The following is a 26183-nucleotide window of genomic DNA, read 5'->3' as shown; positions in this document are numbered from 1 at the left end:
GTATATAGATATACAACTTACGGAGGTGATAAAGTGTGTATAAAAAAATTAAAATGTATAAAAATATCAAAATAAAACTTTAGTTGAATGGTAAAATAAAGGGTTTACTAATGAAGTTGTCTTTCAATTCCACCATATGCATATTTTTATTATTTTTAAATAAAAAATTAAAATACTCTCGAATAATATTATTTATTTTAATTACAAAAGGACATTATCATAACTTTCTAACGATTAAATGAACCGATTGATGATAACATCAACTTAATCTAGAAATTAAATTATAGTATAAATATATTAATCTCATTGAGACGATAAAGCTCAACTTGACATATAGACAACTTTACTCTCAAAACTATATAACTAAAACTAAAACTTACCAAATAATTACATTAGATGTACAAGGTTCCTGCTAAATCACCCTCTGTTAAAAAGAGGATAACCATCACTGTTGTTAAATTATTTTGTTAAATTTGTTGGTATGACATTTTAAAATTAAAAAATTCACTTGGTTGTCATGTAACTAAAAAATGATGTTGTAATGAACTTAAATTTAACGAAATAATGTTAACACGGTTAAGGATTGTATTTAAATTTTAAAATCTAAAAAGGACTAAAATTTTAAAAATAAAAGTATAGAGAATGAATTCCAAATTTTAAATAGTACAAAGACTTGTGACATATTTTAATCTTATTTCTAAAATAGTGACTAACATATAAATATATTTCTGATTGAACATAATGATTGGATCTTCACGTCACCCTGTCTATAAAAGAAATTCATGTCATCATTTTAAGGGTAGCAACATATGATGATATCCATTTAAACCTAAAATAGAGGATTAAATTGTATCGAATTAAAATAGATTGATTAAAATATAAGAGTAAGCATCGTAGAGGGACTAAAAGTGGGATGACAAACATTCACTTTCAACCAAATAATGGAAAGGGGATGGGAGACGATAAGGATATTTGCAAAAACAAGGCAAAATATAAGCCACTCGTAAACAATTGGACCAGGTATCTGTCTTCACCAGCCATACACAGGGGATAAGATCTGGCCCCACATCTCAATCTCTTCATTTCTCTTTCAATGCTTTCTCCACCGTTGACTAACAATCTCCTCGGTTTCCGATCTTTATTTTACGTCATCAAGTCAGAGTATACAGCGTATTCTCCTGTACCTTGCCGCAGGTGACCAAAACGACGTAATTTTTTGAGAATCGAGGACCAATAAAATAGAATTAATCAATAATTTAAAAAAATGAAAGGTGTAATTCTGGTTTTAGTCCCTTGACTATGTTAATTTTTTGAGATTAATCTTTTACTTTAATTTGACATAATTTGATTTCTTTTTTTGAATATATAAAATACACAATTAGTTGTTGTAATTGTTTTTTTATTGTTACTCGACCACACTACCAGTAAGTCACGTGGAATCTAGTCACATGTTTAAACAATTAGGGTTGAGTTTGATTCGGTTTGATCAAATTGTTTGAATTGTTTGTGATAGTTCGATTTAGTTCTCGATTTTTTCATATTAATTTTGAGTTTTAGACTTTAGGTTGACGAAATGAACTTTGTTTTATAACTTGTGAAAATTATTTAATAAAATTTTAATATTTTTTCATTGATATTTTCTAAAAAGAAATTTTCATACAAAAATAATCAATAACTCTAATATATTATTTTTGAAAACAAATAATAGAATTTTATGTTATTTTTACTATTTTAAATATAAATAGAATTTTTATGTTATTTTTACTATTTTAAATATAAAATATAAAAATTACTACTACTACTACTATCTATAAGGCTATAACCCGCCCATAGAAAATAATATATGTTTAAACCCTCTTAAATTCATATCTTCCTTGTTATTACCACAGTAAAATGTCAATTGAACCTTACAATTTTATTTTTACATAATAAAAATTTAATTTAATTATAAATGAAATAAAATAAATTTTAATTCAGTTCAAGTAGCGATAGTTTGTTAATTTGTGAACCAAAACCGTCCAAATATTATGATTTAAATTGGTTTTGATTTCTTGAAATAAAAAATTTGCTCGATCCTACACCAATAATAAATTATGTCAAATTAAAATAAAATGATTAAATATCAAAGTTTAGAATAGTATAAGGACTAAAATCAGAAATAAACCAAAAGAAAAATAGAAAATGAAAAATCTGTTAATTACTTAATTCTTTTCCCTCCATTAAAGAGCTCACTCTTATCTAAGAGGATAGCCATTTGATTCTCTCTTCCTCTCAGTAACAATGGAGTCGCGGTTGTTGTCACGCGCTTCCACCATTGCCGGCTTGCCTCAGATCAGGCCGAAGCTTTCGCGAGACTGTCTCAGTGTTTCGTTTGCTTCGGCTAAGCCTATCGGAGCCGTCGGAGAAGGCGGGAACGTGATATGGGGGAGACAGCTAAGGCCGTCGCTGTTGCTCGAGAGCTCGCTGGCCAATAAACGGGAGATTTTGAAGCCGGTTCTAGCTTCCGCGTCGTCGGCGGCCGGGGGAGGAAGCGATTCCGCCGGGTGAGGTCCGTTTCCTCCGTTCTGACTCGGTCAAACTCGTCCACGCCTTAGTTCTCTGACTCACTGATTCGGTGATATTGCAGGGACGCTGAGATCGCTCCGGTTGGATTCTTCCAGAAGTATCCCGCTCTTGTTACTGGCTTCTTCTTCTTCATGTGGTAGGTAAAAAAACCGGTCGGCGTGTTTAACCGTCAAATGTTCGGCGGTTTGAACCGTGGTTAAGATTCGGTCAACAGTCAAATTTACTTCAATTTTTTTTTAATTTCAATTTACAACATCGTGTTTTAATCTTCTTTTTTATCCTTCCAGGTACTTCTTAAATGTAATCTTTAACATTCTCAACAAGAAGATCTACAATTACTTCCCTTATCCCTAGTAAGTAATTGGAATTTTTATATCATTTTTCTTGTTTTTTGGGGGAATTTTTAACTTATCATTTGGTCTAATCTTAGTTTTAGTCCATCTACTAACTCAACTTTAATGTGGAATAATGCCTTTACTTTTATAATATTATTTGTAGGTCCAAATAATACTGTTAATTGCAGTTTTTAATGTCTTAATGGTTGATTAATAACGGGGTTAATAGCTTTAGCAGATTTGTGAATTTCACGTTTACGGCCGCAGTTATCAGCATTATCAATTTAGACCTGCTAATAATATTGGAGAGGATCAAATTATGTGAAATTATAAGTATAGAGATTAAATTTCAAAATTTTAGTACAATAGAGAATCCAAAACCAGAATTTTACTTTTTCTTTCCCATTGAATAGTAATGGTTTGATGCCATTTTTGATGCAGTTTTGTGTCAGTTATTCACTTGTTCGTTGGGGTGGTATATTGTTTGATCAGCTGGGCCGTTGGCCTCCCTAAGCGAGCTGTAAGTGAAGGAATTAAATCCCATCATCTTAATATTACAATGTAGTTTCTTACAAATCTTTAAGTTCTTTTTAAGCGAGCTGTAAGAATCCTCAATGCTGGGAAAATGCAACATGTTATAACCTGCTAAAGTTCTTTTTAAGGAAAACCCGAGAATTTTGTTGCTATTGTGGCACTGCTGATTTATGTAAATTTGTGTGTAGCCTATTGATTCAAACCTACTGAAGTTGTTGATCCCTGTTGCCGTATGCCATGCATTGGGCCATGTAACTAGCAATGTCTCCTTTGCAGCTGTTGCTGTGTCTTTCACCCACACAATCAAAGGTGATGATGACATTATATGCATCTATATATTCTCTTGTGCAGGCTATGTTGCTCCAACTCTTTATTTTTCTTGAAGCATTCATGTCCAACACTCATGTCTGACACATTTTCAGACATAGTTAGAGGATGATATTTTAAATATATGTGGTTTTATGGCATGTGTAGTCTATTGATAACTAGTTTGTTGTTGTTTTTTTCAGCTCTTGAGCCTTTCTTCAATGCTGCTGCTTCCCAATTCATACTTGGACAATCCATTCCATTAACTCTATGGCTGTCTCTTGCTCCTGTTGTTATTGGTGATTTCTCTATTCTTTGTTCGGTCATCTCGTGTGAATTGGCTCAAGTGTCAATTGGTGCTCTAGCTCTAATTGTGTAGATAAACAAACTCTAGAACTCTATTACGAGATTGGCAATTTGCACTTGAATTGTTAACGTGTCTCCATGTTTGGGTATCATTTAACCCAAAATGCATGCAGGTGTATCGATGGCATCACTGACTGAGCTGTCGTTCAATTGGACGGGTTTCATTAGTGCAATGATTTCTAACATTTCATTCACTTACAGGAGTATCTATTCCAAGAAAGCTATGGTGACTTTCTTTGAAACTCTTCGCAGTTCCTTTTTGAAAGAATCAAACAGAGCTCCTTTCTTCCTCCTCCTCACTTCCTTTATATTTTCGACCCTCTCTTGTGATAAGCATTTTATGATATTTGTCGGTTTTTCGTATATATGCAGACCGATATGGACAGTACAAATGTCTACGCTTATATTTCCATCATTGCGCTCCTCGTCTGTATTCCTCCGGCCATCATTGTAAGTAAAAATTTGAGGGCAACTGCTGATATTTAGACAATTTTGAACCTAGAGCCCACGGTCGCTTAAACCTCGTTTCCCTCATTGCAGTTTGAGGGCCCTCAATTAATGAAGCATGGTTTCACTGATGCTATTGCTAAAGTTGGTATGACTAAATTCATCTCGGATCTCTTTTGGGTGGGTATGTTTTACCATCTCTACAATCAGGTACATTATCTTATCCTTATTTTCATTGTTTTAAGTTCCATTTGTGTTGATTTATGATTCTATGCATCTAATCCAAGCATGATGCCTCTTGACATATGATTTTGCTAACGAGTTCCCTGAAAGCTCTCTTACACCAATGTATTGAAAATAAGAGTAATAAACTCTAAACAGTGTCTTATGCTTCGCTCGTTAGTAAAGCCCTTATATATACGGATGAAGCTGATGAAGATTTTTTGGTATTCAGTTGGCTACCAACACACTAGAGCGGGTGGCACCACTCACTCATGCAGTTGGCAATGTGCTGAAACGTGTGTTTGTCATTGGCTTCTCAATCCTGGCCTTTGGTAAGTTTAAATCTTACTTGTTTATGCTCCGTTTTCGGATTCTTATTGTCAGGATGTAACTCTTCAGGCTGAATATCGAACGATCTACTTCTTACAGGAAACAAGATTTCAACACAGACAGGTATTGGAACAGCCATAGCTATTGCTGGAGTGGCAATGTACTCTTTCATCAAGGCCAGGATGGAAGAAGAGAAACGAGTAAGTAAAAAACATTCTTACCAAAACATACACACACACACACGATTTAACTTAGAACTAATTGCACTCGCCATTGACCTTCAATTTAGAATTGAACGGATCCGGATATTCAGATTCTTAAATCAGCCTGGTTTTTGGCCTGACAATCTGTGTGATCCATGTCTGCATGTTGTATAAACATAAACACAACGATTGGAATGTATGAATGTCATAAAACACGAATGCGATGTGTGTTTAATATTACTAGGTCGGGAATTTTGGAAGTAGGTGGGTCTATTTCACTAGTGAAATGGGCAAGGAAGAGGCATCTTATATACTGTTTTACTTTTTTTTTTGTTAAAGCTGAAATTATTGTAAAAAAATAATGCAAATGGGATTTATTTATTTATTTATTATTATTGCAGCAAATGAAAGCAGCATGAGAAGAAAAGAGGCAAGGAAATGGAGGAAGCAAAGGAAAGGGGGTGTAAAGTTAGGTCTTTCCTCATGAAGATTTTTAAAAAAAATTTAAAGAAAAAGATGACATTGAATATCCTGCTGCTGTTTTTGTTCAATTATAATAATTATTATTTCCATCAATTTTCTTTTAATTAGTATCCCAAAACCATGGCTAATTTTCAAGCAGTCAGTAGTGACTGAAAATAATGTATGATCACACCTACTTTCCTCTCTCAGATTAAGCACTGTTTCCTTTAGAAGCTTTAATGAGTTGCATGAACCCGGAAAATTCTACTCTACGTTTCAGCATATATCGAAATTTCTAATTAAAGTGTAGATGTTAACATTTTTTTATATAACATCACAACTGGCAGGTTTTCAAGATTAGATGATTTAGATTATATATCAACCTAGTCATATATTGTTTTTTTAATTATGCAGTAGATGTACAAGGGCTTTACTTTTATTTATTTATCTTTTATTTTGGGATAATTTTTTCTGAACTTGTCAATTAGGTTCACTTTGGTACGTATATTATTTTTGTCTACTTTGGTTCTTGTTCTTGGATTTTGTCAAGATTTAATGATGTGATTAATAAAGATAGATTGAGAACTAATTGATATAATGATCTGAACAAATGGGTTGAACCAATTGGCTTAGAAATTGTTTGAAATTGATAAAAATTAAAATCGAGACAAAAATTGAAAGTTGAACTAATTTAATAAATTTTAATATTTTTAGGAATTTTTAATCATTTTTTAATTATTGTTGATATGATGGTCGAACTGATTGAATTGGATGAATTAAGAACCAGTGGTTCAAATTGTTCAACTACTAATTCAATATCTAAAACATTTTGAGATTGTGTTATATCATTATCTAAAAATTATATAATTTTTAAATTTTTGAGTAATGATTTTGCACAATCTCAAAGTGTTATATTATCAAACTTTTATATTTTTCAAGTTTATTAATCAAAATAGATCTAATTGTTAAGTTTAAGTGTCAAAGTGAAAAAGGAGAGTTTAAATACCAAAATAAATCTAATTACTAAATTTAGGAGTGAAAAGATTATATTATATTTTTTCATATTAATAATAAACTTCATTGTAGAAGAAACGAGTACAAACGTACAACAATAAATACAGAAGAGCATACCATAAAGCGCACACACACACACAAAAAAAGCAAAGGACAACAGAGCCCACAACTTCAATGCATTGGCTCTCTAGGTGGTTTTAGTATTCCATTTTCATCTTTTTTTAATTTTTAAATTTATATGGTTTGTAAAATTGTATCAAAACAGATGAAAAAATTAAGATGTGTTAATTTTAATGACATGATATTTACGTGTACATTAACAATTAATTATTTTTTAAAAAATTAAATAATGTTTTTATATATTTTTAATAATTTTAATTTTAAAATAATTAATTAATTGCTAACATGACAATTTACATTAATGTCACATCAGTAAAGTTAACAAATATTAACTTTTTCTTCTATTTTTAGGTGATTTGACAAACATCGCAAGTTTAAAAACTAAAAAAAATGAAAATTAAATGAAAGACTAAAATAACTTTTTTGATAAAGTTAAAAAGTCAAATAAGTTATTATGTCACTTCAACTCTCAACGACAAAATCAAAAGCTTTGTTTACTATTGAAGTTGAAAAACACTTTCTAAACAAAAAAAAAGGGGTAAACAAGCAACTTTCCAAATCAAACCTTGATTTTTAAATTGGGATTTTAGCCCAAGCCAAAAAGTCAATCATTAGTCACTTTTAATTTTTGGAGAAGTGTTTTTGAATGAAGATACCTTTTTTTTCTCTATTAATTCTTCTTTTTATCTTTTCATAAGCAACTTTTAATAGCGTTCTTAAAAAGTTTTCTTTCGGATCACTTTTCAACTTCAATGGTAAACTAGCTTGAAGTGGGTTAGGGTAAGCTAGGGCTGGAGCTCATCTCATCCACGATGAAGAGGGATAATCTCAAATCTGAATTGTTAAAATATGTAGTTAGTCCCTATACTTGTATGGAATTTGTGATTTAATCTTTGTATATTAAAAAAAATATAATCTTCTAAGTTGGTAACTTCTGTCGAAATTTGTCAGCTTTAACATGATTCTTTCCTATCAATCATATTTACCATTATATGAGAATAACCTAATCAAACTTCTAAATTGACAAATTTTGACAGAAAATATATATTTTTTTAATGATTGAACTGATATTTTAGTATGTTGTATTAAAAATTGAGATAAAATTAAAAAAGTCATTACAAAATTGGTATGTCCTTATAGGTGAAAATTTAGACATTGATGAATAATTTGGTTGGTGAAAAAATATACAAATTTGCTGTCATTATCATTCAACGTGCCGTATAGGCTATGAAGTTGGCACCACCATTGTAGTAGAAGAGTTTGGCCACCTATGTGACCTATATCAACTTTTAAGCTCAACTAACGATCAAAACAATACTTTCTTTTTTCTTTTTAAACTTGTCCCAAACATAGTGCCAAGTGTTGTTATTGTTTCTCTTTTTGCAGAAAAAATCCCTAAACTTTTCAATCAACCCCATCTGTTGACCACTTTGGGCCTTTTTTGGATGACTTTTTCAACTTATCATTTCTTGGTCTTACTTACCTTTTCCCTACGTTTTGTCTCAAAACATGTCACTCTCGGGATCACTCCACCTACCTCATCCATTTCTTTTTAAAGCCCCTAGGACTACATCGGGTGGCCCGCTTAACTCCATTAGATTGGGTTTAAGTAAAAAATATTAAATTTTTTAATCAATTCAGAGACGAAGCTAAAAGTTCTGCATAGGATATTAAGATAGAATTTTAAAAAGTTGAGGGGTTGAAGTCTCAAAGATATTCTAAAAAGGATTAAATTATATTATTAAATTTTAGAAGAGATCAAAATTATATATTTTTTCAACTTATTTGAACAACTAAAAAGTTTAAAATGAAGATTCAATACTTGAGGGGACTGTTAATTAAAATTTTCCCATTTGACCAAGGGTTTAAGACCATTGCCTGCCCTTTAGCTTTGCCTTTGGATCAATTCGATTTGGTCCGACTCAAATTCAAATTAATTTTTTTTTCACATAAATAGTAGTAAGTTTGTTTTTGTTTTTAAACTTTTTTTCCTGATTCGTTAGGTATGAATTCTGAATTGACCTATGATTTAAGATGTGCATCAACCCCTTTAAATATTATTGATACAACGATACAACAAGAAGGGAGTACAGAGAAGAGAGTGGTGGAGACTATGGAAGCCGGTTCACCTAGTCAAGGCGAAGAGCCGGAGGCTAAAGAGAACAAGTGTGGAGAGAATGTTGAATATAAGAACTTCGAAGAGTATTAGTAGAATGTAGGCTTAGTATTTTCAAGAGCTGATCCCCTCTTCATCGTTCCTGGGGGTATTTATAGGCCGGAGCCCCGTGTAATATGACATTAACGTGTTGGATTTATCATTTAGCCATCATATGGAACGCATGGGAAGGATATCTTCGATGGGACAAGGATGTCTATGTTAGGGCAGATCCTATCCTTCATTCAAACTTTGATGGGATAAAGCAGTTGAGCCCACGTAATGTTTGGTGATCAAACGACTCCACGTTCCCAATGAAAATTGGGCCATCTGTTGCCCAAATAGTCCCTTCGGAAGGGTGAGTTCACAAGTGACCTCTCGACTTGTTAATGGTAGGCTTACTATTAAGACATCTCCCATGTTTGCCACATGACTTGTCACGGATGGGGGTATAACAATATTCCCCTCTTTTTGAGTCGAGAGATGGGTTATGTGGCCTTCCTCGAGACACCCTGTAACACCCCTAACCCGTATATATTGCCAGAATAGGATTATAGAGCATTACCGGAGTTTACAAATTAATTTACAGACATTTCATTTTATCAAGCATTCATATTTAAAATCAATCAAAATTAAAACATTAATGAGCTAACGTTGGCCTATTTAACTTATACATGCCATTCAATGCATTATTCCCCTAACATGCATAAACTCAACATTCAAGTTAGTTCAATAATTTCCATGTATCAATAATATATATACCAAGATTGATGAGCTCATCAATACCGTGATTTCCATTTCCTTGTTATTTTTCCATATTTATCCCGTTCAATAATCCGGGTCTATCAATTCATATTCATGTGCGCACATTTCCATTTTAGATAGCACACTCCCGCGAACCTCATCCTTACAGCGGGATTACCAGTCCAGGCTAAATCCCCTGTAATATAAACTCGTAGAGTATTGTCGGGATTACTAGTCCAGGCTAAATCCCCTGCAACGACAATTACTCTAATGAGCTTGGATCTGAATTACCAGTCCAGGCTAAATTCATACCCTAATTCGGATTACCCGTCCGGGCTAAATCTATTTTCCACATATTCTTCGGAAGGGCTATATCAAGATAGGATCACTCGTCCAGGCTAGATCCTTTTTACCATCAGTTCCTTTTCAGAGATCCATCGAACTTTCCTTCCATTCAACCGGGATTTCTTCCTCTTTTTATCAAATATATCAATGTTTTATCAATTATCATACAACGAACATTCAAATCATATTCACATCAATAACATACATTTCAAGCATTTAAGAATATAATTCAAGTTACACGAACTTACCAGGCTAAATTGCAAAAATACCAAAATCTAGGGACATTTTGGTAATTTTCTATTTTCCTCGAATTTCCACCCAATCTTGATCTAAATTAATATTTCATTCAATTTATTAATTTAAATAATAAAACAATTCATTTCATGCAATTTGGTCACTTTTTGACATTTTTACAAATTTACCCTTAAAATATTACTTTCATTCAATTTAGTCCCTGAACCTAAAACATGCAAATTAGTCATTTTTAATGAAAACTCATGCTAGTTGAATAATCATATATTTTCGTCCTCCTCCTCTCCATTCCACATCCTTAATGTATATAACATGCTTATATGTAACATTATCTATAATTTCACTATTTATTTATTTGTTCATTCAAAGCTGTCCACTTGAGTCATAGTCACGAAATTATTTATATCTTGAGCTACGTAACTTCGAATTGAGATCTATTAATTTTCTCTAAAACTAGACTCACATGTCTTCTTACCATAAAATTTTAAAAAAAAATTGTTTAACCAATAAGTACATTTTATTCTTTAAAGTTTCCCCTATTTCACTGTTTGACAGTTTCGACCCCTTTTCACTAAAAATTATTTATCTCTTTGTACAGAATTCGGATGATGTCATTGTTTGTTTCTCTTGAAAATAGACTCATTAAGGATTTTAAAATATAAATTATAACCATGATTATTTTTTACACTTTTTAATGATTTTTTCCAATTCAGAACAAGGGAACCCGAATTCATTCTGACCTTGTCTCACAAAATTTATTATATCTCATGATTTAAAATTCCATTACTTACACCGTTTCTTCTATGAGAAACTAGACTCAATAATATTTAATTCCATATTTTATTCATACTCTAATTTGATTTCCACAATTTATGGTGATTTTTCAAAGTTAACCTACTGCTACTGTCCAAAACTGTTTTAGTGCAAAATGTTGATTACTAAATTTATAACACCCTTATTCCCTTTCTTTATAATATTTCTCATCACTTTCTCTTATTTTCCTTCACTAATATATCAAAACATAAGACCTTATATAAGAAAACTCTACTATAACATCATTTCCAGACTTTTTCAATAATATCACACTTTAAAATATGTTGAAATCTTGATGTTCTTACATTGTCCTATTGGTTTCAACCTTTAACTTGATTTTCTCTCTCCTCCAACTTCTATTACTTGAGTCTAACTTGATATTCTAGCTCCCCATAGTCTTCTTGTTATCTTTCTCTCTTGATGGCTATGGAAATTCTTTTGATTTCTAGGTGAAAATGGTAAATTTTTGGTGGAAGGACAAAATTGTGAAGAAAACAAAACTTTCTTTCTTCTCTTCCCTTCTAACGTGAAATGCATGGGAAAGATGATGATTTCTCTTCATCTTTCCTCCCTTTTATATTAATGATTTAATAATAAAATAATACTAAAAATCTTAATAAAATATTAACTAAATAACATTTATCTAATTAATTAATTAAAAATATCACCAATATCATCATTACCTTCTAGAATTCTCTCTCTAATTGATCATTTTTCCTTTATAATCTTTTAAAATTCCATCCTTGAGTCATCACTTAATTTGGTAAAATTATAATTTAGTCCTCAAAATTCTTCACATTTTCAATTTGGTCTTAATTCATCCATTTTCCTTAGTTTCTAGATTATTCCACCATTAAAATATTTACACTATTGGTCCTTCAACTTTTGTATTTACACTTTAACCCCTCAAATTTTGAGTATTTACTCTTGGGTAACAAAACTTTTCTCACTTTTGTGATTTAATCCTTTCTTGAATTAATATGTCATAATATACTTCCCAATGTTGGCATAACTCAAAATTACCGTTTTATCATTTTATTTCCTTATTTTACTATATCAGGAATATTATCTTACTTTCTTACTGTAGTAATTTTCGGGGTATTACACATCATGTTCTGATAGCTTATTCTTTCGAGGTTGTTCTGAATGGTGGCTTTATTCTATGATGAAACATTATATCTCATTGATTGAGATTTTGTCATAAATGTACTTTGAGAATTGCGTTTCTAGGGAGTCACGATAATGATAAACAATAGCCTTTTGTAACAGGTGGTAAGTTGTTATTGGATGTACGTTGCTTGTTCTTCAAAATGATACATTTTGGAAGATGGCTGTATATATTCTGGGTTGTCTTCTTTAGAGTTATTTTTACCTCCTTTTTTGTTCTGAAATTTATGCAAATGTTGTTAGCGATTTTATTGCTTCTGTTAATTTTCTTCAACGATTTCTGCATTCTAATGGTTTGTTTGCTTCGATTCACCTTGTGATTCTTCTTTTTGTCGTTATTAGAGCAACTTTTTATACTTTTGCTGAGAAAATGGCCAAGGGAGATGAACAGTTTGGTAAAAGAAGTCAGGTCAGGGATGATAGTCGCACTGGTCGTGCTCCGTCGAAAGCAATGGTGAAAAGTCAGAAAGCTGCCACAACGAAGTCTGACATGGCTACTACCACAAAATCCGAAAGGGCGGGTTATGAGCCTACTGTTAGCTTTAGTTATGTGTGTTCTACGACCCTTTAGGAAATTAAGATTTTGCTACTATGTCGCAGTTTGCTTGCCAAACATCACAAATATAAGTTTAGTGTCCTGCAAGGTTCGCATAATTTAAGTGAGGTCTTTGACCCTGATTCCACTGGTGGAAGATTTGAGTTCTACGTCCCGCTATTTCTTATTGAAGTGGGTTTCACCATTCCCCTCCCTATAACCTCCCAAACGTGATCCAGACATTATGAACAAATTCGAAAAGCTACATTGGCCACTGGAATGGCCGAAGTAAACTTTCAAATTTTCCAATGTACTTTTTAAAACTATTTACTAATTCGTTCAAAATTGGTGAAATCGAACATTTATCTTTATTTTCAATCATATTTCAAAACCATTTGTCCACGAAAATGGCCTAAAATAAACTTCCGTAATTTTGAACATATTTTAAAATTATTAGCTTATTAATTCAAAATAAGTGAAATTGAATGTTTATCTTAATTTCGTAAAACTCGATAATTTTATGAATCGAAATATTTAATATTTCATTTGTAAAAATTTAATCATATTCAAAACTATTTCGAATTTTATTAAAAACTCATTTTTCAATATTTGCAACGAAAAAATGTGCTATTGACATATTTTATTTAAAAATCGAGTTTCATGCAAAATCATTTAAATTATCATTTGAGTCGTTTTTTAAAACTCTAGTGTCATGCAATCAAGTTATGCAAATAAGAACAAAATTCCCCAAAGTAAAGCCCCATGCCACAGTCCATAGAGAAAATTACTACAGTCCCCAAAATAACAAAATACCATAAATAAGTTTAATAAATCTTTTATTAAAATAGTTCCGAGAGTCTCTGTGAGATACTGTGTCCAAGTTCTAATACCTCAGGTATTATCTAAAAGTCAAAGAACTAACAAGTGAGCTAAATAAGCCTAATGTGAGTCTTAACTTAGGTAATAAACATTAATTAAAGAATACATTTCAGAATATAGCAGAAAATATATATAAGCAATCCAATTTCACATATATCAATATGTATGATGATGTCGATGCAGAGTTTTTCAAAAATCATTATAAAATTTTCAAAAAAGTTCATACCCAACTCCGCTACACATTATAAAATAGTTCCCCAGAACTCATCCATTTAATAACACACCAAAATTGTGGAAAAGCCACCAAAATCGCAGATATACTGCCAGAATATGTGGATATACCACCAAAATGTGCAGATCATTAAACTGCCAGAAACTTTCTCCTTTCAGTATCGTCTTGACCCCATGCAATTCTATATGAATTACTTAAAATGACCGGAAGAGTTAGTTTATGTTTTTGAGTTATTTTGAAGCTCGAAAATGAAATTAAATCATTCGGTCACAATGAACATGTTGAGTTATGAAATATTGAACATATTTTCTCAAAATTTTATCAGGGGTAAAAGCGTTAAAATTTTACTAGGGGTAAACGAAGGATGATAAAATCATTTAATATAAAATATTAAAATTTATTTTGGGAAATAGAAAACCTAAATCAAGTTGGATCACATTACAGAGTATTAGGTCAAAAAACCCAAAAAGTACTCGAAATTAGACCTGATGTGAGAGAGGCCCAAAACCCCTCATATAACATGAAAGGGGTGGCAACCCTAGTAGGAAGACTAGGGTGTGTCGTCCACCTCACTCCTACTCTAAGTAGGAAATTATTTTTCTATTTGAAATAAACCACTACAACTCAACAAAGGGTTCTACCTTCTACTCCTATAAGTAGATGGCACCGGTAGAGCTATTAACACAACTTTAAAAGATTGTTACTCTGCCAAAAAATAGAGAGAATTTATTCTCAACTATCAAATATATTTTTCAAGAATAACAATTCTACCGGTTTCTATTAAGAGGAGAGAATTTTCGTTTTCACCCTAAATAAAAGAGAACTTTTTCTATTTGTGTTTCAATCCAATTGGTTTGAGCCCACACTCAAACTAGTTCATGGTGCGAGAATAGTGGAGAAGAATGTTTGGTTGACAGTCTGAAACAATGAACGTTCGTTAAGCTGAAAACACATGTATGAATTCAGTTAGTGTTTATTGCTATAAATATCACAAACCAAGTCTGTTTTCAAAATTTTAATTTTTTGCTGTGCAAGAAAACCGTTTTCAAATAGAGATTTTTCCAACAGATAAGAGGTATTGGCTATAAAAGGTTGAATGGCCCACTCGTTTGTGACTCCCTTCGTGATTATGGTAGTAACATTGAATCTCTTAACATAATCGCGGAGGGATTTATTTTCTTCTTGATGGGTGGTCATCAAATATGTTTAGGGATTGTTGGAGGGTCTTATTTTCTAGAAAATGACTTATGAATTCTTTAGCCAATCGCTCAAAGGAGTGGATTGATCGCCCAGGCAACGACAGGTACCACTATCGAGCTATTTACAAAAGGGTCATGGAGAAATCTTTGCATTTTACTCCATCAGTTGCCCAAAATATGTTCATATGGTTATTATATCGGGCCAGATGGTATTCAAGATCCCCCGATCCATTGTAGAACTTTGAGAACTTAAAGGAGTTGGAGATATGGTTTTCCAAAAATTCTTGTGCTAGTGGCTTATTAGGGTAATTCTAGATAGATTCGTTTGTTTTTCACTCGTTTTACTTCTTGCATTAGCTCTGCCCTGAAGGCTTTGAGTTATTCCTCTACAGAGATGTTGTTGTTGCCCTGAGAATGCAAAGATATGGTCGGGAGGCTAGCATTATTTTTTTAGATGTCTTCCAGGTGATTACACTCTCATTCTTCGCGGAGGGCAGATTAGGCCTCATCTTCTTGTTAAGCCAGATTGTCTCACTTGGGAACCTCTCATGCCACCCTTAATTTGACAATGAGTTATTCATTCTGGGCATTGCTTTGGTCGACGAATACATTGTTGCTCTTACTGCTCCTTAAAGCGACATTCTTATTGAGAAAATTGCTCTTCCAGACGTCGTAGTTTAATTGTGAGGTTGAGGACCTAATGCCTGTTGATGGGACTCTTGGTTCAATAGGATGGGAATTGAGATTTGCAGAGGAGGTGTGGTTGTGAGATAGGTTACAGCTTCTTGCAGGTAGTGGACTATATGGTCAAATGGCCCAGAAGGAGACAACACTAGGTTGTAACTGAGATGTTATAGTCGCTGATGAAGTTGCGATGATTAGAGGAATTACTCTTACTAGTGCAGCTTTCAAAGCCTATACCAATTATTTCAAGGTAGGAATAATGATGCTTGCATATTGTAAATGAGCTCTTATTGGAGTTGAGGTAGAAAGAAAGGTCTGTGTAGGATTTAGGCCGGTGGAAATGCCCGAGACTAATGGGATGGGAACGCTTTGTGGAGCAAAAGAGTTAGCTTGGTTGATAGGGTCATTGGTCTAGTTTGTTCGATCAGCGAGGGTACCATTTTAAGATTGAGAAGCCATGTCATTCATGCTCACCACACCAATGTTGATAGAACAATATAACAATGAGGGAGTACAAAAAAAGAAGAAGAAGAATAGTGGATGTTATGGAAGCCAGTTCACCTAGTCGGGGTAGAGAGCCGGAGGTTAAAGAGAACAAGAGTAGAGAGAATGCTGAAGATAATAGCTTTGAAGAGTACTAACAGAATGTAGGTTTAGTATTTTCAAGAGTCGATCCCCTCTTCATCGTTCTTGGGGATATTTATAGGTTGGGGTCTCATGTAATACTGTGTTAACGTGTTGGACTTGTCATCTAGTAATTATTACAAAGTGCGTGGGAAGGATGTCTTCGATGGAACGAGGATGTCTGTGACATGACATATTCTATCCCTGATTCTAACTTTGATGGAATAAAGTAGTTGAGCCCACTAATGTTTGGTGACTAAACGATTCCATGTTCCCAATGAAGATCGGATCATCTGTTGCCTGGATAGTCTCTAGGCTTGCCACATGTCTTGTTGCGGATGAGGTATAAAAAATATATTATTTAAAAATAAAATAAAATAAAATAATTAATAAAATAAATTTAATTTTAATTATTTCTTCAAATAAAGATACCAAACCGTAATTTTCACTCAATAATCAATTTTCAAAGTTTTAAAATAAAATAATTTTAGTTTTCTAGAACAAAATAATTTTATATTTCCTCAAATGAATTGGGTATGAATCCAATTGATAAATAAGTTAAGGTGTAGGTAGACTTTTAAATACATCATTTAAAAATGAAATAAAAATTAAAAGAGAAATTAAGAATAATGAGTAGATCTAATAAGGGTAGATTTGGATGGGCTGTGCGTTTACCTGCAGTTAGTGTAAAAATAACGGTGGCTGTGAGATTAAATATTGTAACAATATTGTAACGTGAGACAAAAAGTAAGCTAAACGCATCGTACCATATCCCGCCGCCCATCCAAACCTACCCTAAATATCTTAAAAAATCAATGACCAATAATTTTAATTATATATTTTAGAAAGAAATTATATGTCTTATAAATAAAAAAATAAGTAAAAAAATTAGAATAATCTTGAATCAACCTGAAAATAAATAGGAGGATAATATTTGTTCTTTTTGAGATAATGCTTAAAACTACATATAGCTCCTCCCCAACCTATAAATAGGGGAATAATGCGCTTCAGAGCACTCAAACTTATATCCTCCTGTATTGACAACAATTATAATTTATATATATATATATATATGCATTAATATTTATAAACTAAAATCTAAAAAAAAAATCCTTTTAAAAAATTAACCAAGCATTTATCTGATAGGATTTTTTAAGGGTAGTTATTTGATTTACATGTGGCAGAAATTTTCAATTTTATGAGATTAAGATTTTGATACATATCTTATTTCTTTTAATTTTAAATATGCATGTACCTAAATAGCTATTATTTTTAATATATAGCATAAATATGGATAATATTTGATGTATCGTACTACATGAGTCTTTCATATGATAAAAATTCTAAACTTAAAAGAGAAAAGTATAATGATTATAATTAATATTTAATTACATTTAAATAAAAGTTATTAATATTTTTTGTCATCTACTATTTTTTTGTCTTTATCAATGACGAGAAGGAGGAGAAAAATAACCAAGAAATCGAAAATCATTTCGAATCAATCACAAGTTAAAATCTACAATTACATGAACCAAACCAAATTTTAATTTATGTAAAATAAATATTTTATATTTAAAATAATAAATATTTAAAAATGCTATATAAGAAATATTTTTCAAAAATTTACCATATAAAATTTATTGATTTTTATTTATTTGAAAAAATAGTTTTTAAGAAATATTTATGAAGATTTTTAAAGCTTTATCAAATAATATCCAAAATTATAAAATAAAGTCATGTTGTCAAGATAAAAGCTCAAAATTTAAAACCAAAATTAATATAAAAAATCGACAATCAAAATGAATTATTATAAAAAAAAAACTCATACACTAATCATACATTTAATATTATTCCATAATATATGGATGTAATAAAAGTTGATGACAACAAACTAAATGAAAGACAAAGGAAGTTAAGTTAAACCACCTTCTAACTTTTGTTTTGTTTTAACTTGGTTGTCATTTACCCTTTGCCATTGTTATTAAGGGTTAAAAGTAATATTTTAGTCTCTGTATTTGATAATTTTTTAATTTGATCCTTGAATATTTCTTGATCCGCATTAGTTTTTAAATTAGGCAATTTGTCCTAATTTGATCCCTGGACTTGGACTACTTGAATATTTTTAAAATTTATATAAAATACAAAAAGTTATATATTTTTAAAATTTTGGTGTACAATTTTAAAGTGTGATGTAATCATACACTAATGGAGTTCAAGTTTAGGGATCAGTTTAAGAAAAACTTTTAAGTTTCAAAACTAATATGACCAAAAAAAATCAGAAACCAATATGAGAAAAACTACCAAATTTAGGGACTAAATAGGATTTTATTCCTAATATTAATGTCAGAAAACTCTAGGCTGAGATCTGAATAACGTGAAACTTAAATGACAAAGAAAGAAAAACAAAAGTAGAAGGTGTGAAGTTAATGATTCTAACAACCCCAAACATTGATTGATTTTTACTTTTTAACCCCAAAATTACTCTTGATTGTTGAAGTTTTAATTAATTTTACCTAAAACAAATTAACCTTTCTCCTAAAAAAAAATAAACCGGACATAAATGCGACAAGGTTGGAAAAAAAAACATTTATCATTTTTTCGAGTATGTACCATATTTCAACAAGTTGATTCAAGCTCATGCATAGCATATTATAAAATTTTACTTAAGATGGTTTATAATTGCAAATGGTTGATCTAGAGTGGGTTTGGATGAGCGGTGGAATGCGGTGCAGTGTGTTTAGTTTATTTTTTATTTCACGCTACAGTATCGCTACAATATCTAATCTCACCGCCACTGTTATTTTTACACTAACCGCAGGTGAACGCATCATCCATCCAAACCCACCCTAAGTCTGTCATTTTCCTTTTTTTTTTTTAAAAAATTGTTTTATTTATATTTAATTATTATTTTTATTAAAATTTTAAACCTAAACAAATCAACTTATTTTTTTAATAATTACATTATGATATTATATATTTTATTTTCATGTTATACAAATTATAGAAACATATAAAATAAAATAACATATTATATTGAAAATGAGGCAGAGTCAAATCAAACTTGACTCTTGAATATAAAATTTAAATTCGACTTATATTTTAAAATATGAAATCAATCTTCAAATTTAAATGAATAATGGAACAAATTTGGTCCCATGTTGGTGTCATGAAGAGGGTGTGTTTAAGTTTTCACCGGTCAGCAATGGCAGCCATTCAAGGAAATGAATGAAAGGGTATACTTGAAATTTTGAGCAAAATCCATTTAAAGTTCAATGGCGTCATTTAGGGTGGTTTTATGGTATGTTTTTGAAGTGTGAATTCATTTGTCCAATTCCCCTTGCCATTACTCTAAAATTCACTTTATTTCATTAAGTCAAAAATATTATAGAAATTCCTGCATTAAAAATTAATCAAACAGCAAACAAATCCTAATATTAATGGCTGACCGAGAGATGTAAAAAGACTGACCAACAACAACCCCATTTTTATTTTTCACATCTTTTGTTTGAAAGGTTAAACCATTGTTGTTAATGGCTTCACCATGGCGATTTATTAGAGCTATAAATTATTCTCTCTCTCATATGATTTTGCAAAGCCGATGAAAATAAAAAGCCCTTCTTTTTGGGACCCATTTCTCCCTATCAATCCTTCCTCGTTTAAGGAATAATAATCTCTCAGATGAGTCAAGCCATGGCAGCCATCATTCACCTTCTTTTCCATTAATCAATTTTCTCACCCATTTTTCCTTCTCATTTTCTTCATTGAGTTTCGAATTATGGCAACTGAGGTAATATTCTTTCTGGGTTTTTCTCACTCTCTCTATTTTGATTATTATTATCATGCATTTGAATTTGAATCTTTTTTCATGTTGTTTTGATCTGGAAATTATGATTCGGTTTCTGGGTTTCTTTTTTTTTTTTGTTGTTGTTGCTTTAACTTTAAACTTTCTTGCTTAATTTTCTCATTGGTTTTCACTGGTATCACTGATCTGTGATTCCACCGACAGTTTTTTTTAAGGACTAAAATGAAATTAGGAAATGTAATGATGGGATTTTAGGAAATTTGTGTCGGAATTTGAATGTATTGTCCACTTTGATTATTTGCTATAGCGAGAAAGCCTCTTGCATGTGAGAAGTTCTTAGTTTGAATCAAGGGTGACACACTTTCGGGTAACCTCGAGGTAGCTGTTGTATCTTGATGCGGATAATTTATTTTATTTGGTAAAAAATGAGATAAATTAATCTATATATATTATATCAAAGAGTAAACTAGTCCTTTTTGTTAAAATTTTCATCAATTTTTACCATTAATAAAATAACTAGAAAGTCTCATATGGCGTGTCATTTGTACTTTATTCTGACATATAATAACTATTTTTAATAATAAAATATGGATGGATTTTTAATAGAATGATCGATTTACTCTTTATTCTAAGATACTCATTTTTGAATAGAAAAATAAAATGCAATACAACTTTTAATACAAGGAATTCCATAATACTTTTGGGGTTGAATTTAACATATAAACTTTGGTGGAATTACATCATTGAATTTTTAATATAAACTAATTAGATCGATTTCGTTAAATAATTTTAATTTTCAAAATAAAATAAACTTTGAGATATCGTGTCGAGTATTAACCACTGTTATATGTTTGACAGAATCATATTGAGGAAAATTCAAATGGTTGGCCACTTGGGCTGCAAATAATGGGCATGAGGCTTCGATTACAAGAAAGATTACAACATCAGGTTTCGGCTCCGCCAGTTCAACCATACTATTTGCACATTCCTTCAAGTAGCTTTTCCTCGCTCTCCTCCTCCAACCTCGATACCGAGGTATTTCTGAGAAACCCTATGTTACTCGAACTCGGTTAAGCTTTCTTTGGATTTAATCATGTTCGAACATGAGTTCAATAGAAATACATTATGGAAAATGAAGGGTCTGAGTAACATAGGTATCAAATGTTTTCTTAGGGATGGTAATGAAATGAAACGGAAGGCTTCATCCACCTCCATCGTACGTTTGCACGAATGTTGAAAAGGTTAAAATGTGATGTTAGTCCCTGTATTTGAAATTTGGTTTTTATACTTTAAAAGTTACAAATTCAATTCTCCAATTTAAAAATCCTAGGCAAGTCATTTCGTTGTAGCTAGTTTTTGTCAAAATTTTCCAATTTAACATGTTTAATTTCTTGTTAATCATTTATCACGTCATGTGAGGACAACCTAATAACAATTCCAAGTTTACAAATTTTGACAAAAAATGCTTACGACTTTAATAACTAGATTGAGATTTTTAAATAAAAAAAAGTAAGATGACTTAATTTTAGACTTTTCAAGTATATGGACTAAATCTTAAATTTTACCAAAGTACAAAGACTAACAATACATTTTGACCATGTTGAAAATATGGACATCTATGAAGGCTAGTTCTCCATTGTTGTTGTGGTTGTTGTGGTTGAAATGTATTTTTAGAAAAAAATGTTTTTAAAAAGTATAATAGAAAAGTGTCGTGAAAAAGTGTGATTTTTAATTTTTAATGTTCTTCATCGTTGTCAAAATTGTGGTTGAAGGTTAAAATGTCATTTTTAGACATGATAGTGTAAAGTTAAAAATTAGTTAAATTATATGATATTTAAATAATTTAATATAATAGTACATGAAGTATAACTTTTAATTTTTTTTAAATGATTTTTAAGTTACGAATATAAATTGTCTGTACAATTAATGTTACATATCTAACTTTCCATATATTTTTAAATAGTTCATATAAATAATAATATTTTGATGGTTTTCGCTTTCAAATGCAAAAACCAAAAGTGCCTATATCTCAACTTTTGTGTTTGAGTAGAAAAGTATTTTTTCACTTCAGTTTTGACCCCAAAAGTTGAGTATTCTTCATTGCTTCTGAGGTGAAAAAGCACTTTTAACTTCTCAAATGCAATAAAAGACAGGTGTTAATCATATCTATAACTGTTACACAGTGTTTCACACCCCACTTCTTTTATTAGGGTGAGTTTGGATAGGCAATTGGGGGCGGTGTGGTGTATTTAGGTTACTTCTTGTCTCACGTTATAGCATCTAATATCACAGCCACCGTTGTTCTTACACTAAACGCACAGTCCATCCAAACTCACCCTTAATGTTTTTCCAAAGAAATATTATAAAAAATGGGATTAATATACTATACCTTTTTCTTTAATGTAATATATGATATTAAATGAATTTTAAAGATTGTTATATTTTAGAATTTTTGATAATTTTAAAAATGTAACTACCTTAATACACTTCAAAAGGAACTTCCTTTATCTAAAAGCTAAAATTTTATATTATTGCCCTTTTGTTTTTGGGATCCTTGGTGTGTTTTAAGTTATAATTCATATACCAACCAAAGCTAACGTATTTGCTTGCTAATGTCTTTTTTTCCTTGGATTGGTTGGGTCAGTCTTCGGCATCATTTTTCCAAGACAACAGCGTATCTCTAGGGAAGTTAATCGGATTTAGACAACAGGAGAGAGGATCAAAGCATTTTCGTAACGCAATCAACGGTGGAGAGAATATCCGGATGCCAATAAAAGCTACTTGTCGGGATGTCTCTCGACGGCGACAACAAAGTGCCGATATGAGCCAAGGAATTTGCATTCCTCTTATACTAGCTGCACTTGTAAAGATCAACAAAAGCAAAAGCAAGTCGAAGCCATTGGATGTTTGAGGGTTGAATCGTAGCCATTGACTTTAGTGTTTAAGCTTTTGTTTTTAGTAATTTTTGGTTATGGGGGTTATAAATTGATTCATAAATAATTGAACCAAATTTGAACTCTTTGGGAATTAGCTTACCAGTACGGATGTCTCGTGTATAAACCCGAAACTTTTATAATGAAAATTGTACTCTAATAGCAACTCAATTATTGTTCAACTCATACTCCTTGAGAGATAGGGTGTTATCTTCTTTAACAACAAAATGATGCGACTCCATTTATCAGCAACCAATTCCATGGAACCTTTAAACATATTGAGAATTACAACGGTACTCGACTTCATCGCTTCAATTGCAAAAAAAAAAAAATCATCATCAGTAAGCATAGTCTTTCCATTTAAGTTTCTTTGTGCATAACATAGAGGAAAACATAAGACAAGAACGTTTTCTTTGGGCATAATGACTTTTTTGGCCCTCCAACTTTACAAAAAAAATCATTTTAGCCATCCATTTATTTTTTTCGCATCTTTTAGCTCTTGAATTTGCATTGCTTGTCAAATCACCCTAGAATGGATGGAAAAGTTCATGTTTGTTAACTTTACTGAAGTGACATACACATAGATTGCTAATTTTTATACATTTGTTGAGGGATAGTGTTTTTAGAATCAAGACTAAATTAACACAATGCATAAATGTTGAGAATTAAAAGTTGCTATCATGCCAATTTTAAAAATTGTCACTGTTAACCAATTGGTGACCAAAAAAGACAAAATCGAATAGTTGCGTGATTATTTTATAACTTTTCATAATTGTGTGATGAAAAATAAATTTACTTATAATTAGGTGACTACTAGTTTAATTTACATTTTCTTTTATCTCGTCATGAGAATGGAGTTAACCATATGATTTCATATCTGTAAATATTTGATTTAAGTATTATAAATTCAAATATTATAATTATTATTTTCAATGAATTTGAAGGAAAATGTATTATTTACACTGATATTATATTTGGCTACTTCAATTTACTATAATATTGTGGATAATTGAATAAACATAGAAATCTATTACATTATTTGTTTATTTATAAAGTGAAAAATATACAAAATACTTATTATTGTTTAAAAAAATTGAATTATTTAATTTGAATTTTAATAGATTCAAATAATCAGTGAATTCATTTAAAATTTAAAATAATATTTAAAATTAACCGGTTAAAAATCAAATTCACCATGGGTGAAAATTAAAAGTAATATAAAAGAAAAATTCTAATTAATTATTATTTAATTAGTAAGTGATAAAGTAATAAAAAGTACACATGATTATTGATAAAAATACATGATATAATAGAAATTAAAGAAATCAACATACTTATCCTACTAAAAACACCATACTTTAGTCGACATCCATTTAACATGAGTTCGAATAGTGCTACTTGGTCCCCACTTCTAATATTGTATACAAAAATCAACATACTTTAGTCTTGAAAATTGCAACTCTTGAATATAATATATACTAGTTTTGCATCATCCTTAAAATCGATATATTATAAAAAGTAGTATTAAATTGAATAGTGTATAATTGATTTTTCGGTAAAATGATTAAATGATATAAAGATGATAAAAGAGAAGGTTGAGAAAATTGGATTGAGAAGTATGTTGGGGGTACTAAATTAAAGTAAGGATTAAATCGTAAAGATGGGAAATTTTTGGGATTCAATTATGATTATCTAAAATTTGAAGGGTTGAAATGTAAACACGAGAAAGTTGAAGAATTAAAATTGAAAATAACCTAATTTCTTATGACCTGAAATTGGTGTGCAAGGACCAAATTGAATAAGTGAATAAATACGAGGGACTAAATTATAATTTTACTAAAATAAATAGTGATTCAAGGATGAAAATTTGAAGAAACAGGAATGGTAAAATGGTCATTACCCAAATTAGATAATTATGCGTGTAATAATTAAGGAGGAAAAGTGTTAAATTATGATTGGTTTAATATTTTATTATTTTATAAGATATTTTAATATTTTAATTAATTAATTAAATGAGATATTTTTAAAGAACAATGTAGAAAATTCACTCATTTTCTTCATGCTTCTCACATCACTCTATAAATAGATGAGAAAGGGTTTTCATTTTCTTACAATTTGGTCATTTACCATGAAATCTCACTTTTGCTCCTAAATTCCTTGGAAATTTCCAGCCACTCAAAATGAGAAGTGAAGTAGAGACACTAGAGAGTTAGAATATCATATTGAAAGAAAGAAATTGAAAGTGCAAGTGGAGAAAGTTGTGGAAAAAAGGTGAAGAAATTAAAGAGATAAGGTAAGTATTTCAAGAATTTAACTTTATTTAATTCTAATCTAAGTATAGAGCATGTTAAATAGTTGAGTTAATTATGAAAGTGCAAATATTATGTATGAAATTAAATTAGTACATTGTAGTAGTAGAAAAGGACTAAATTGTAAAGTAAACAAAATAAGTTATGCGAAAATGAATGTTGAAAAGAGCATATAAATGAAGTGAGATGAAATAGTGATGATATAAAAAGTGAAAGTGTGGTAAAATTTCAAGCTACATGGAATTTATGATAATAAGGAATAGTTGTAAAGTGTACAAAAGCATATGAATTAAATAAAGTGTTATGATAAAGAGTTTAAACAAAGTTTTTAAGTGTTAGTGAGTTGATTTCAAAGTGATGTTAAAGTGAAATTATAGTACATAATGATTTTTATAATGTTAGGCACTAAATTGTAAACTTGTGAAATTTATAATCGAATCAAGAGAAGTGAAGTGCATGAGAATTTGTTATGTGAAACAAGATATTATAATGGATTATTTGATTAAAGTACTTAAGTAGTGAAAAATAAATTCCATGGCATTAGGGACTAAATTGAAAAGGTACATAAGTTTATGTATGAATAAGATATTAGATAAAGAGCTTAAA

At 30.7% G+C, this 26183-nt stretch overlaps 2 protein-coding genes across 3 annotated transcripts; both read left to right on the top strand.

The window, feature by feature from the left end:
- The first annotated feature begins 2229 nt into the window (after nt 1–2229).
- On the top strand, nt 2230–5979 carry LOC105798982 (triose phosphate/phosphate translocator, chloroplastic). 2 transcript variants are annotated; one of them, XM_012629274.2, is made up of 12 exons: nt 2230–2543; nt 2627–2701; nt 2853–2918; nt 3342–3420; nt 3623–3743; nt 3944–4039; nt 4220–4332; nt 4479–4556; nt 4647–4763; nt 5008–5107; nt 5205–5305; nt 5710–5979. In XM_012629274.2, exons 1-12 carry the CDS (start codon nt 2281–2283, stop codon nt 5725–5727), a joined length of 1227 nt encoding a protein of 408 aa, XP_012484728.1. In that variant the 5' UTR covers nt 2230–2280; the 3' UTR covers nt 5728–5979. The 2 variants fall into 2 exon arrangements, with proteins under 2 accessions (XP_012484728.1, XP_012484729.1); XM_012629275.2 differs by having other exon boundaries at nt 2400–2548.
- A 14053-nt stretch (nt 5980–20032) lies between these two features.
- Nucleotides 20033–23439, top strand: LOC105798981 (uncharacterized). The gene is made up of 3 exons (XM_012629273.2): nt 20033–20320; nt 21194–21370; nt 22980–23439. The coding sequence occupies exons 1-3, from the start codon at nt 20309–20311 to the stop codon at nt 23244–23246; spliced, it is 456 nt and encodes a 151-aa protein (XP_012484727.1). The 5' UTR covers nt 20033–20308; the 3' UTR covers nt 23247–23439.
- The last annotated feature ends 2744 nt before the right edge of the window (nt 23440–26183 follow it).

The sequence above is a fragment of the Gossypium raimondii genome, chromosome 9 (genome assembly GCF_025698545.1).
Source record: "Gossypium raimondii isolate GPD5lz chromosome 9, ASM2569854v1, whole genome shotgun sequence".
NCBI classification, from domain to species: Eukaryota; Viridiplantae; Streptophyta; class Magnoliopsida; order Malvales; family Malvaceae; genus Gossypium; species Gossypium raimondii.
Note: the sequence above shows the minus strand (reverse complement) of the source record. Positions and strands in the feature narration are given on the sequence as shown.